The sequence below is a fragment of the Podarcis pityusensis genome, assembly GCF_964106645.2.
Source record: "Podarcis pityusensis genome assembly, chromosome: 9".
NCBI classification, from domain to species: Eukaryota; Metazoa; Chordata; class Lepidosauria; order Squamata; family Lacertidae; genus Podarcis; species Podarcis pityusensis.
Genome location: NC_138034.1, coordinates 58,949,020 through 58,961,462, shown reverse-complemented (window position 1 = coordinate 58,961,462; position 12,443 = coordinate 58,949,020). Strand labels below are relative to the sequence as shown.

Sequence of the window (12,443 nt, the reverse complement as noted above, 5' to 3'; positions counted from 1 at the left end):
CGGCGAAGAAGGCTTTCTTCGCCGCCTCTATTGCATCTGCAGAAAACAGCAGCAGGAGACTTTTTCAGGTGGTCCGCAATTTAGCGGAACCACCTGCTACATCGGGGCCCAATACGGGCCACATGATCTCCTGCAATGATTTTGCAAAGTTTTTTGCAGATAAAGTCGCTCAGATTCGGGAAGAGGTAGACGCCACCGTGGGAGCAGGGCCGGGGCGGGGGAGTGCTAGAGTCCTGTCTAGTCAAATTGTGTGGGATCAATTCCAATCTGTTACCCCCGAGGATGTGGACAGGCTGCTTGGACGAGTGAAACCAACCACCTGTCTCCTTGATCCTTGCCCATCCTGGCTTATAAAAGCTAGCCGGGAAGGGCTGGGCGATGGGCTTCGTGGGGTGGTGAATGCTTCCCTCCGTGAGGGAGCCTTCCCAGACCCGCTGAAAGAGGCGGTTATTAAACCGCTTCTTAAAAAACCATCTTTAGATGCGGCCACGATGGCCAACTATCGCCCAGTCTCAAATCTTCCATTCTTGGGCAAGGTGATTGAGCGAGTGGTTGCTGAACAACTCCAGGCACGCCTGGAAGAAGCGGACCATTTGGATCCCTTCCAATCGGGATTCAGGCCTCATCACGGGACTGAAACTGCCTTGGTCGCACTGGTTGATGATCTCCGGCGGGCTAGGGACAAAGGTGAGAGCTGTTTCCTAGTTCTGCTGGATCTCTCAGCGGCGTTTGATACCATCGACCATAACATCCTTCTGGACCGTCTTGAGGGGCTGGGAGCTGGGGGCACTGTCATACAGTGGTTCCGCTCCTTCCTCCTGGGCCGTGTTCAGAAAGTGGTGGTGGGGGATGAGTGTTCAGACCCTTGGGCTCTCACTTGTGGGGTGCCTCAGGGTTCTGTCCTCTCCCCCATGCTTTTTAATATCTATATGAAGCCGCTGGGAGAGATCATCAGGGGGTTTGGACTGGGTGTTCATCAGTATGCAGATGACACCCAGCTCTACCTCTCCTTTAAATCAGAACCAGTGAAGGCGGTGAAGGTCCTGTGTGAGTGTCTGGAGGCGGTTGGAGGATGGATGGCGGCAAACAGATTGAGGTTGAATCCTGACAAGACAGAAGTACTGTTTCTGGGGGACAGGAGGCGGGCAGGTGTGGGGGATTCCCTGGTCCTGAATGGGGTAACCGTGCCCCTGAAGGACCAGGTGCGCAGCCTGGGAGTCATTTTGGACTCACAGCTGTCCATGGAGGCACAGGTTAAATCCGTGTCCAGGGCAGCTGTGTACCAGCTCCATCTGGTACGTAGGTTGAGACCCTATCTGCCCGCGGACTGCCTCGCCAGAGTGGTGCATGCTCTGGTTATCTCCCGCTTGGACTACTGCAATGCGCTCTACGTGGGGCTACCTTTGAAGGTGACCCGGAAACTACAACTAATCCAGAATGCAGCAGCCAGACTGGTGACTGGGAACAGCCGCCGAGACCATATAACACCGGTCTTGAAAGACCTACATTGGCTCCCAGTACGTTTCCGAGCACAATTCAAAGTGTTGGTGCTGACCTTTAAAGCCCTAAACGGCCTCGGTCCAGTATACCTGAAGGAGCGTCTCCACCTCCATCGTTCTACCCGGACACTGAGGTCCAGCACCGAGGGCCTTCTGGCGGTTCCCTCACTGCGAGAAGCCAAGTTACAGGGAACCAGGCAGAGGGCCTTCTCGGTAGTGGCGCCCTCCCTGTGGAACGCCCTCCCACCAGATGTCAAAGAGAACAACAACTACCAGACTTTTAGAAGACATCTGAAGGCAGCCCTGTTTAGGGAAGCTTTTAATGTTTGATGTATCATAGTATTTTAATATTCTTTTGGAAGCCGCCCAGAGTGGCTGGGGAAACCCAGCCAGATGGGCGGGGTATAAATAATAAATTATTATTATTATTATTATTATTCATCACCCAAAGCAACTCCCATCAGCCTCAGCCAATAAAGCCATGCTGTTGCAGCTGTAGTCCAGAACATGTGGAAGGCCCCAGTTTGAGGAAGGTTATGGTAGCTGATTTTATATATTATAAAGTGGCAGATTGTGGGGGAAAGACATGGGGTGGGGTGGGGTAGGCCACCCAGTATTTAAAGTTTCAGTGTGAATTGAGGTATTGAATAAAATTGTGTGTGTGTGTGTGTGTTTAAAAATCCCATGCTACTGTACATCTAATTGCAATGGCCTGGGCACAAATTCGCAGAGATGAAAGTATTGCTTTGTTACCGAGGTTGCTGAAAATAGACGAGAAACGTGAAAGCTTTAGAGATTTTTTTTTTAATATGCAACGCTAGTGGGAAATTAAACAGACTCAAATAGCAACTTTTGCCTGATGTTGCGACCACCCAGCGGTGCAGTCAACCTATGTTTATTTTCATACACAACTGCAGGTTTAAAAGGCAAGAAAGTAGACCTCGGTACAGCATCGGGCTTGAACAAGACGAGACTTACATTCCACCTGGAGAATCCTTGAAAGACCTCATTGAACAGTCTCAGAGCTCGGGAAGCGGTTCCGGGCTCCCTCTTCTGGTGAGAAAGGAGTACTGAGACACGGAGACATGTTAATGATAATAGCGGCATAGGAACAGAGCATCATCGCTATCTGCAGCCCTGGTTCTGCCTAAATCTTGGTGGCCCTCCAGAAGTTGCTGGACTCCCAACTCCCGCCACCTCTGACCATTGGTCATGCTGTGTGGGACTGATGGCAGTTGCAGTCCAGCAACATCTGGAGAGCCAAAAGTAAACCAGCATAAATGCAAAGGTTATCTGAATGCAGAAATTATGGTAACCAAAGTTGATTCAGCCTAAGGTACAGTTAGCAAAATTGCTTTATTCCTTCAGCTTTTTTATTTGTTCCTAGGGGTTTGTTTTCATTGCTTCCACTGCAAGTAGTGGCAGCAGCAAGCAACCTGACCACCATTTTGCATCCTGCACGACAGTCATAACTCTGCCCTGCAGATGCACATTGTGGTACAAGTTTGTAATTTGTAAGTAGGCTATCTTTTGGGGGGGGGGGGTACGTTTTACCTCTTTTGCCAGTCTTCTCAGTTAGGAGCCTCAATAAACATCTGATGAACCCTCAAGGAAGAGGGATTGAAAACTACTGAACTCTGATTAGGATTGTAGTGCCAATATCTGCATGGACACCTGCTCTGGTTAATGCCTAAAAGGCGCTCCATTTTTAGATCTATAGCCAACAATTCATCTTCTGCCGATGAGCTGACTTGTTAATAAACTTGCTATCTCTATAACTTAACAGAGTGAAAAGGAAAAGCAGCTGTACTATTCTATAAGATAAACTTCACAATCCCAAACATCATGCAGTACTTTTATTTGAATGTTCCGAGTTACCCCAGGATAGTGAGCAAGCTTTCACATTCACCTGAATGCTTCATCAGGCTAGGTGTTAAGCAAACCAGGAGAGCCAGTGTGGTGTACTGTTTAGAGTGTTGGACTAAGACCTGGGAAACCCAGGTTAAAATCCTACTTGGCCATGAAGCTTACTGAGTGATGATGGACCAGTCATTGTCCCTCATGTTGTCAGGCTTGTGGTGATGATAAAATGGGGAAGAGGAGATCCATGAATGCTCTTTTGAACTTGCAGGAAAGGTGGACTATAAATAAATACTTAAAAAAAAATATTACTTCCAAGATTTTCCATGCAAATTAACATATTGTTTAATTAAAAGTACGAAAACTCCCCCAAAACATTAGTATGGTTTTGCTTTTGAAAAAAGAGGTGAAAAACTTGGGGTGATAGAAATAAAATTTATTCCAGGCACAACATGTTTTGGAAGAAAATTCTTCCTTGGGAACACGTTTCTGGCATACATTTCTTGCATTTGAGAATTACTGCTACAAATGTTTTCCAAAGGGAGGATATTTTCCCCCTGAAACACATCAGATCTGGAATCCTAATTTCTTGCACCTGGAGCTTTTTCTTTTTCTTTCTTTCTTTCTTTCTTTCTTTCTTTCTTTCTTTCTTTCTGGTGGTGAAGATCCCCATTTTTGTGGTCGGTTTCCCACAACCTCCATTGCCTCATTCAGTGGTTGCCCAAGCAGAAGTGGCACTGTATGAGTATGGCTTATGTCTGTTTATTTATTGAACAAGATGCATGTATTGCCTAAATCAACAAACCTCTGAGAGCTTTACATACAACAATATAAATATTAATTCATAAGAAAATTCCAGTGAAGTCAAACGTTAGAAACAAGTCGATATGGAATTTATCAAGAAATCAATAAAGCCAGCAGTTTTGCATAAATCTGCATAATAAAATAAAATGTTAAAATTACATTTCCGGTTAGTCTTGTTTAAGTAAAAACACTTTTAGCAGGTACTGAAAACAATACAGCAGAGGACCTGCCTAGTGCTCAGAGGGTGGATGTGACCATAGACTGCTTATCCCGACTTTTCAACTGCAGTGTTATGTTTAGCAAACACTGAGCTCCCTCTGCTGGCGTTTTCTAGTCCTTGAGGGTGCTGTCTATCTGCGAGCAGCTTGTCTCAGCATTAGTCACTATAGCACCATTGCCTTTTCTCTTGACAGGTGCAAAGGACTATAGCAAAGCAGATTCAGATGGTGAAGCAGATTGGTAAAGGTCGCTATGGAGAGGTCTGGATGGGGAAGTGGAGAGGAGAAAAAGTGGCAGTCAAAGTTTTCTTCACGACGGAGGAAGCCAGTTGGTTTCGAGAGACGGAGATCTATCAGACTGTTCTGATGAGGCATGAAAACATTTTGGGTGAGTGGCACAAACTAAAAGCAAGGCTCCTGGTTATTTAAGGCGCCCCAATTTTTAATTCTGTATTTTGCAGCTGCATACGTACATAATTTTATTTGTATGCCGCCTTTCCTCAGGCACTCAAGGCGGCTTACAACACGAAAGGAAGGCATAACTACCACATAACAAAGGTAGTCGTAAAAAATAAATGAAACATTAAAAAGTACACAGCCAAACTGAACAATTTCCACGTACGTCACAAGATCAAAAATAAAGATAACAAAACAAAACGGCAAAAACCCAACAACACCACCCCTGTGCTCAAACAACACTCTAGCCCAGGCTTCCACAAACTCGGCCCTCCAGAAGTTTTTGGCCTACAACTCCCATGATCCCTAGCTAGCAGGACCAGTGGTCAGGGATGATGGGAATTGTAGTCTCAAAACATCTGGAGGGCTGAGTTTGAGGAAGCTTGCTCTAGCCCATGAGTCTGTTCAACAGCCTTAGCTTTTGTAGCTGGAGGGAGTCAGTCAGTCAGGGCTCCGTCCTCCCAGGCCAGGTGGGAAAAGGCCTGAAAGGTCTGCCAAGACGTGTATTCTGGAGTATTAAAAAGATGTATCAGAAGCCAAAGTTAGCAGTGGTTTCATTTTGACAACTTGGTTTCTTCTTAGCCCTGCTTGCTGCTTAACCTTTCATAAACAAGGTGAGAAAACACCTGTATAGCAGCTCACCTCCAAATTCCGGCTTAGACCTGACATTGTGAGATCACTTCCCTTAAGAGGAGCTGTGATTCTGAGGACTTGCAAGTTCAGGGATTCCTCATATTTGCCCAGAGAAGGAAAAAGAAACCCATGCCTTCACAGTTTTCAGGGTCATAGATATGGTCTTCAACAATTGCTAATTTCAGTTGCTGTGCATTTGTTTTGTCCCAGTGCTCAAATTCATTTGAATTTTAAAAACTGAACTTGGAACAAATTTCAAAATACTTGAGTTTTGAGCCCTTGCACACAAATTTCATTCTGCACTTTAATTTCCATGATTCTGATTCCAGCGAATGAATGAGGGAATCATAAATATAGCAGCGAACTTCGAATTGCTGTTCATACGCCTAAAATTGAATTTAGATTTTCAACTCCTTGTCTTTCAGCCTGAGTTTGTGTGTTTTGAGTTCAGGAATGTGGACAAGGGTTTCACATTTGCCTAACGTAGGTAGGGCTATCCTTTGAAGTGTAACTTATGCACCTGCTGCACTGATGGCCAAACTTGGCCCTCCAGCTGTTTTGGGACTACAGTTCCCATCATCCCGGACCACTGGTCCTGTTAGCTAGGGATGATGGGAGTTGTAGTCCCAAAACAGCTGGAGGGCCAAGTTTGGCCATGCCTGCCCTAGTGCAAAGACTTGCTTGGTGGTATTCTAGGTCAACATAGTCTTGACTGTTCCCTGCAGTATCAGTTCCACATGTGTCATGGAATGTGGAGCTATTACTCTGCTGACTTCTCAGATTTCCAATTAGTGCAAGCAGCATTGGATACGGCATCTTCACCTTGGAATTCAAAAGAAATTGACTCTGTACCTTCTTTCAAAACATGCACAATGTTTGAACAGCCCTGTCTCCATTCCTCCTTGTAGGCTTCATTGCTGCGGACATTAAGGGCACAGGGTCTTGGACTCAGCTGTATCTTATCACGGACTACCATGAGAATGGATCCCTGTACGACTACCTGAAATCCACTACCTTGGATACAAAAGCCATGCTGAAGCTGGCATATTCCTCAGTCAGCGGACTGTGCCATTTGCACACTGAAATCTTCAGCACTCAAGGCAAGCCAGCTATTGCCCACCGGGACCTCAAAAGCAAAAACATCCTGGTGAAAAAGAACGGAACTTGCTGTATAGCAGACCTGGGTTTGGCAGTTAAGTTCATTAGGTGAGCAAAATACTGGGTTTTCTTGCTGAAACTTGGTTTGTGAACATGCAAAGGGAGTAGGTTTCAAAGGGGGCCTGGAGTTGGGATCTTGTGACAAGGAAGGAAACAGTGGATTGTTGCATGAGCTGTTTGTGAAGGTTAAGATTAAGACTGCCTGTTTGAGATCATGGTGACCATCCCAACACAGAGTGAAAATCACACTCTGGAGCTGGAAATTATGGGGCAGGCAAGCCACATGCTAACTGGCTTCACATGCCACAAGTGGTTGTGGTACAGAATTGTGGTCAGCCACAAGGGAGGCTAGCATAGGTCGTTGGATCTTAGCCCTAGAAACTGATGCAGCTGAGTCAGATATGATGAGATACAAATAGAACTGTATGAATGGGAGGAAACCACTGAGATTTTTGGTTAAAGCTCACGTGAAGAATGTGGTGGTGCATAGGGCAAGCAAAATGCTCAGGAGATTGGAACAAGTCCATTTGAGGAAAGGATGCCGTCTTTGCAGCATTTTAGATGACGAGGGGGGGAAATGCAAATAAGGGAGATATGATGGAAGTGCATAAAGAAAAGCGGACAGCGGTTTTTCTCATTCTTGGTACTGGAACTCAGAGTCATCCCAATGAAGCTGTGTCCTGGAGGATTGAGAACAGACTAAAGGAAGTACATAATTCAACCATGGGAGCCACTAGCACAAGCTGCAGTTATAGCCATAGCTAGTTACATAAATGCACAGAGGATAGCTACAGCTATCAGGACTATGAGTAATGATGGCTTTGCTATATATTCCTTCCAGTAGCACCTTAGAGACCAACTAAGTTTGTTATTGGTATGAGCTTTTGTGTGCATGCACACTTTTTCAGATACCTATCTGAAGAAGTGTGCATGCACATGAAAGCTCATACCAATAACAAACTTAGTTGGTCTCTAAGGTGCTACTGGAAGGAATTCTTTTATTTTGTTTCGACTATGGCAGACCAACACGGCTACCTACCTGTAACTTTGATATATATGATCTCCAGTACCAGAGACTTCTGAATACCAGTTTGCTGGAGATTAATGTTGCATGTTTGCCATGCTTGTGAGCTTCTCATAAGCACTGTGAGAGCAGAATGCTGGGATAGACAGGCCTTTAGGTTGATCTGCCAGGGCTCTACTTACGTCCTTAAGGAAAATAAAGTCTCTTTCAAGAGAGTTGATTTCAGTGCCCTACCTTTTGGGTGTCCTCTATGAATGGCTGAGCAGCTAAAGCAAGGGGTGCCAAACCTGAGCCTACGAGGACACAGGAAGTGGCTCACTAACCCCAGAAGCTTTTATCTTACCTCATGAACTGACTGGGAGATGGTATTCCTCTGTCTGCTCTTCAGTGAGGATCTCATCTCCACCTCCTCCCCTCATCTCCTCCAGCAGGCAAGCCCAGTGCTGCCTGAAAATGCAGCATGGGATGTGTGTAGCCTGCCGGGCACTGCAACTGCCACCTCCCTCCTGGCTGCACCCACCCAGCTGAGGGCCCCTGCCCAGGCTCGCCTTCCCTGGTTTGCTGCTTGCCCTGCCCGCATGGGCTACCTCTGTGGCATCTCAACCCACTCCTATGAGGGCGCCCTGAACACCTAGCTACACTGCTGGTGTGTGTGTGTGAGGGGAGATGCATTCACCAGGCTGGGGGGAGCCGAGTGGTGCAGCCGCCCACTGCTGGCACCCCTTAGCTCCTCCTTCCCTGGGCCAGGCGCCTTTAAAGCCTGCCAACTCCTCACTGTGACATGCACCTGGCAGCCCTGGTTCTTGGTCCGGCAAGGGGAGGAAAATGGTGGCGCAAAGGAACCTTCGCCTCTGCCTCCTCCACCCGCCTGCCTGCCTCCCTCTTCGAGAAGTGAAGCCACAACTTGGGTGCACACGTTCACTCCCTGCTCCCCTTGGCTCTGTTCTCTCCAGATTTTAAGCCTTTATGGCAGATTAAAAATTTGGCACCCAGAAACTGTGGCTTTAGAAGTCCTTTAAGGCCTGAATAAAGACTCTCTCTCCTTTTCCTGCTGCCTCAGTTGATTTGCACACAGCCGGCAGGGAGGGGGCTGCTTTTTGCCTTTCCTTCTTATAGATCTTCCTCATCCCACTCCCCAAAGTCTCACAGCGGAGAGGGAGGCAGGGGGCAGACTCCCTGCAGGCTCCGGCCAGCACTCCTTGCCCCGGCCTACCCTGCCTGGTGGGCAGTTTGCCCCATGCCCCTTGGGCTGCTCACCCCCCCTTGTGTGGCGTGCACACACAGGGGCGCACCCCCCCCCCAGAGCCTGAGCAGCTAGCTACGCCGCTGCAATCCTGGATTTTTTCCAAATTAAGAACTATATATAAATGAACCTAATAAGATTAATAAACATATTTAAGCACGGGGAACTGAGCCCTGCTAAGAAAACAACCTTTCAGGGAAATTGCATTGCTATCTTTGCCAGGGGAGTTTCATCTTAATGCTAATGAAATCTCACAAATGTTACCAGCAACCCCTGCTGAGTCTTTATCACTGTTGTGTGTTTGCATTTGGATGCTTGATGTATCCCCAGGCATGGAAGCCTCAAAACACAAAACAAAAAAGTCCCTGGCAAACTGTTAAAAACCTTTATCTGAAAGGATCATTTCCATTAAGGTTTTCTTTTACATTACCTTGCTCATAGATGGATTTAATTTAAGGTCCCTTTCTCTCCCACCTGCCCACCCTGGCCTTTCATATACAATTTAGTTTTAGGGGGGAAAAACACTCATTTTTGTCTCCTTCTATCCACCCCCTTCATCTTTCAGTGACACAAATGAGGTGGATATACCACCGAACACTAGAGTGGGTACAAAGCGGTACATGCCTCCTGAAGTCCTAGATGAAAGCTTAAATCGGAATCACTTCCAGTCATATATCATGGCCGATATGTACAGCTTCGGACTCATCCTTTGGGAAATAGCAAGGAGATGTGTTTCAGGAGGTAAATGCCTTACAGCCCTGGTGCATGTCTCTATATTACTTCAATTCCGTGTGTGTGTGTGTGTGTGTGTGTGTGTGTGTGTGTTAAGAGAGACAGAGAAAACCATCCGTTTCAAAGAACTGTTGTCGCTGAACTTACCGTATTTATTCCCCTTTCCTTTCTGCTTGTTAGGACTCATTTTCCCCGTCCCTGTAGGTCCTCATTTAGCCGCAAAGATTTATCCTCTCTTTTAATAGTCTCTTCTAAAGATGTAGTGTGTTTCATAATTGCAATGGGAATTTGGAGCTCATTTATGGGCACTTCCAGAATTATAAACATCAGAGCTTAAACCGAGAGCACTCCCTTTGCTTATGTAGAAAAGGAATGGGGTTGGTTTTGCTTAGGTGCCGTGATTAACAAGGAGATTACGCAGATATGATGCAAGAGGATCAGCATTAGCAGGTGTTAGCTAGCATTAGGAAACATGTATTGAAAAGGTATTGTTGCCTGTATAAAATTAATTCCAGACCTGGCAAGACTGGCATTTTTAAACCCAGTTCCTCCACTTTCTTGTATTTTCCTCTGCTAGATCTCCTCTGGCTGATTGCTGTTTGCAAAGCTTTCTGTTACCTGTCTAAGAATGGCAATGCAGAGATTTCGTATGCTAGCCTCGAGGCATTTGAAGAAGGAAGTTGGCTTTTATTGACAGGACTTTGACTACAGGGAACCAGAGGGCAGACTTAAGGTCATCATGGTTTTGATCTGGTTTTTAACACCAAGACTAAGCCATGAGGTTTAGACAATGAAATTAGGAAAGTGCCTTCGAGCATGCACAAAAAAACTCCTTCAATTGCACAGCATCAAACAACCAGTTTGAGTCAGGATTAGGTCCTTCCAATGTGGAAGGGTGAATTCCAGCTTGCTTTTGAATTTTATAAATTAAGCCCTGGGTATTAGTGGAAAAGATACCTACAGTTAGCCTGAGTTTTAGGACGCAGGACATATGTGACATCTCAAGCTACTTGCTTTTGAAAGCATTTTGCAGTCACCTTACCTTTTGCCTTTATATGTGGACCCACATGCCAAAATGGATTCAGCATCCACTTGGCTGCATTGTGCTACCATATCCCAATGAACCTTCCCAATGAGCTTCGGTCTGCGCATGCCTATTCATTTGGGTTTTGATAAAGCATTGTTCTTAAACCTACCTGACACTGATACAGCTAACAAATGGCACATTTTCCAGGTATAGTTGAAGAGTATCAGCTTCCATATCATGACCTTGTTCCCACTGACCCTTCATACGAAGACATGAGAGAAATAGTAGGTATCAAGAAGCTACGGCCCTCGTTTCCCAACAGGTGGAGCAGTGATGAGGTAAGGAATCATAGAATTTTAGAGTTGGAAGGGGGGGGACCCCTAAGGTCCAACGCCCTGCAATGTGCCCAATGTGGGGCTCAAACCCAGAAACCTGGGGTTAAGAGTCTCGTGCTCTACTGATTGAGCTATCCAAGGAGAGAATAATTTCAAAACCTGACGCATTACATTTACCTCCTTTTGTCAGAATCGACTCTAGTGATTTAAGGAGGGAAAAGTCTTGACATTATAGGATGCTGCCTTTTGCAGTTGGATAAGGAAAAAAACCAAGAAAAGTTCAAAGCTGAGTTATACCTGCTACAGTGCCTGTCAAAATTACAGTGTACCTATAAGGTCAGCTTTTTAGACTCAGTTCAGAATAAGCAAGTCCTCTGCAAGATGTTGATGTAAATCTGGTATCACCTAGTATTCTGGGCGGAAGAAGCAATGGCCGCTGGTCATTTTTTTGGAAATTCAAAGGGCAGCAGTTACCCAGATCTGTGAGTGTGAGCCTGTGATTGGCATGTGTTTTGGGTGTTGCCTTCCATTGTAATGTACTGAAAGCTAAAAATAGCTTACAGATGAGACACAAGGACTAGCTCACCCATGCAGGCTGGCTATAAACCACTGTAAACCCGGCAGTACTGATAAAAGTTAGAAGCATCCACCAACTATTTCTGCAATCACAATTCTGCCCTCTCACCATACCAATTACATAAATTGCTGATCCATCTCTCCCCCAAAACTTCACTGGCTATTTGTGAAAATAAAATAAAAAGCAGCACAAGGCTAAACCACTCGACCAGTGATGTGGGTTTTCTGGAAAACCTCCTGTTCAGAGAACAGTAATTAGCATAGGGCAGTCTGTTTCAGAAAATTTTCAGTTTGAAGGAGAAAATGTGTTGGAAATTTTTCCTGAAGCCTCAGGGAGTGGATGCATTTTGTTACGTTTATATTACTGTAGTTAGGAAACAAAATTCAAAACTTTGAAACTTCCCAGCTTTCTTAATGCTATGTTTTCAAATGGATATTCATTGTTACTAATGAACTTATGAAATGGGATTTCCCCCTACCACCACACATCATTGCTTGTGACAAATGCCATGCCTAGTGTGGCCCTTAAGAGTTTTTGATTAATTTGATTTTACTGATGTTGGAAGTAAATACTCCAGGAACAGCATTTACAGTTTGGTATTTGAGCCTCATTAAAAAGCAAATAAAAATGTCAAAATATTGATCTTCCTTTAAAAGCCACAGTTTATAACAGAACAGTTTCTTAGTGAAAACCAGAGTACTGAAATGTTTTAAATATACACTGAATGTGCACATCATCTCTATAGCAGCTCAGAGCAGATTGTCACAATTTGCATCAGGCCATGGATGGAGTAACTTTGACACTAAATGCCTTTTCCTTGTGATGGAGGCTCTGTCCGTGAGCTACGGTACACACTCAGAATGCAACTGACCCTGAT

At 45.4% G+C, this 12,443-nt stretch overlaps 1 protein-coding gene across 1 annotated transcript in view; it reads left to right on the top strand.

The window, feature by feature from the left end:
- Window positions 1–12,443, top strand: part of BMPR1B (bone morphogenetic protein receptor type 1B) — an 87,448-nt gene that overhangs the window by 69,122 nt on the left and 5,883 nt on the right. Inside the window, exons 6-10 of the mRNA XM_081020921.1 lie at window positions 2,417–2,555; window positions 4,577–4,769; window positions 6,379–6,676; window positions 9,461–9,636; window positions 10,862–10,992. Coding sequence (XP_080877047.1) covers window positions 2,417–2,555; window positions 4,577–4,769; window positions 6,379–6,676; window positions 9,461–9,636; window positions 10,862–10,992 — 937 coding nt within the window. The remainder of the gene's footprint in view (window positions 1–2,416; window positions 2,556–4,576; window positions 4,770–6,378; window positions 6,677–9,460; window positions 9,637–10,861; window positions 10,993–12,443) is intronic.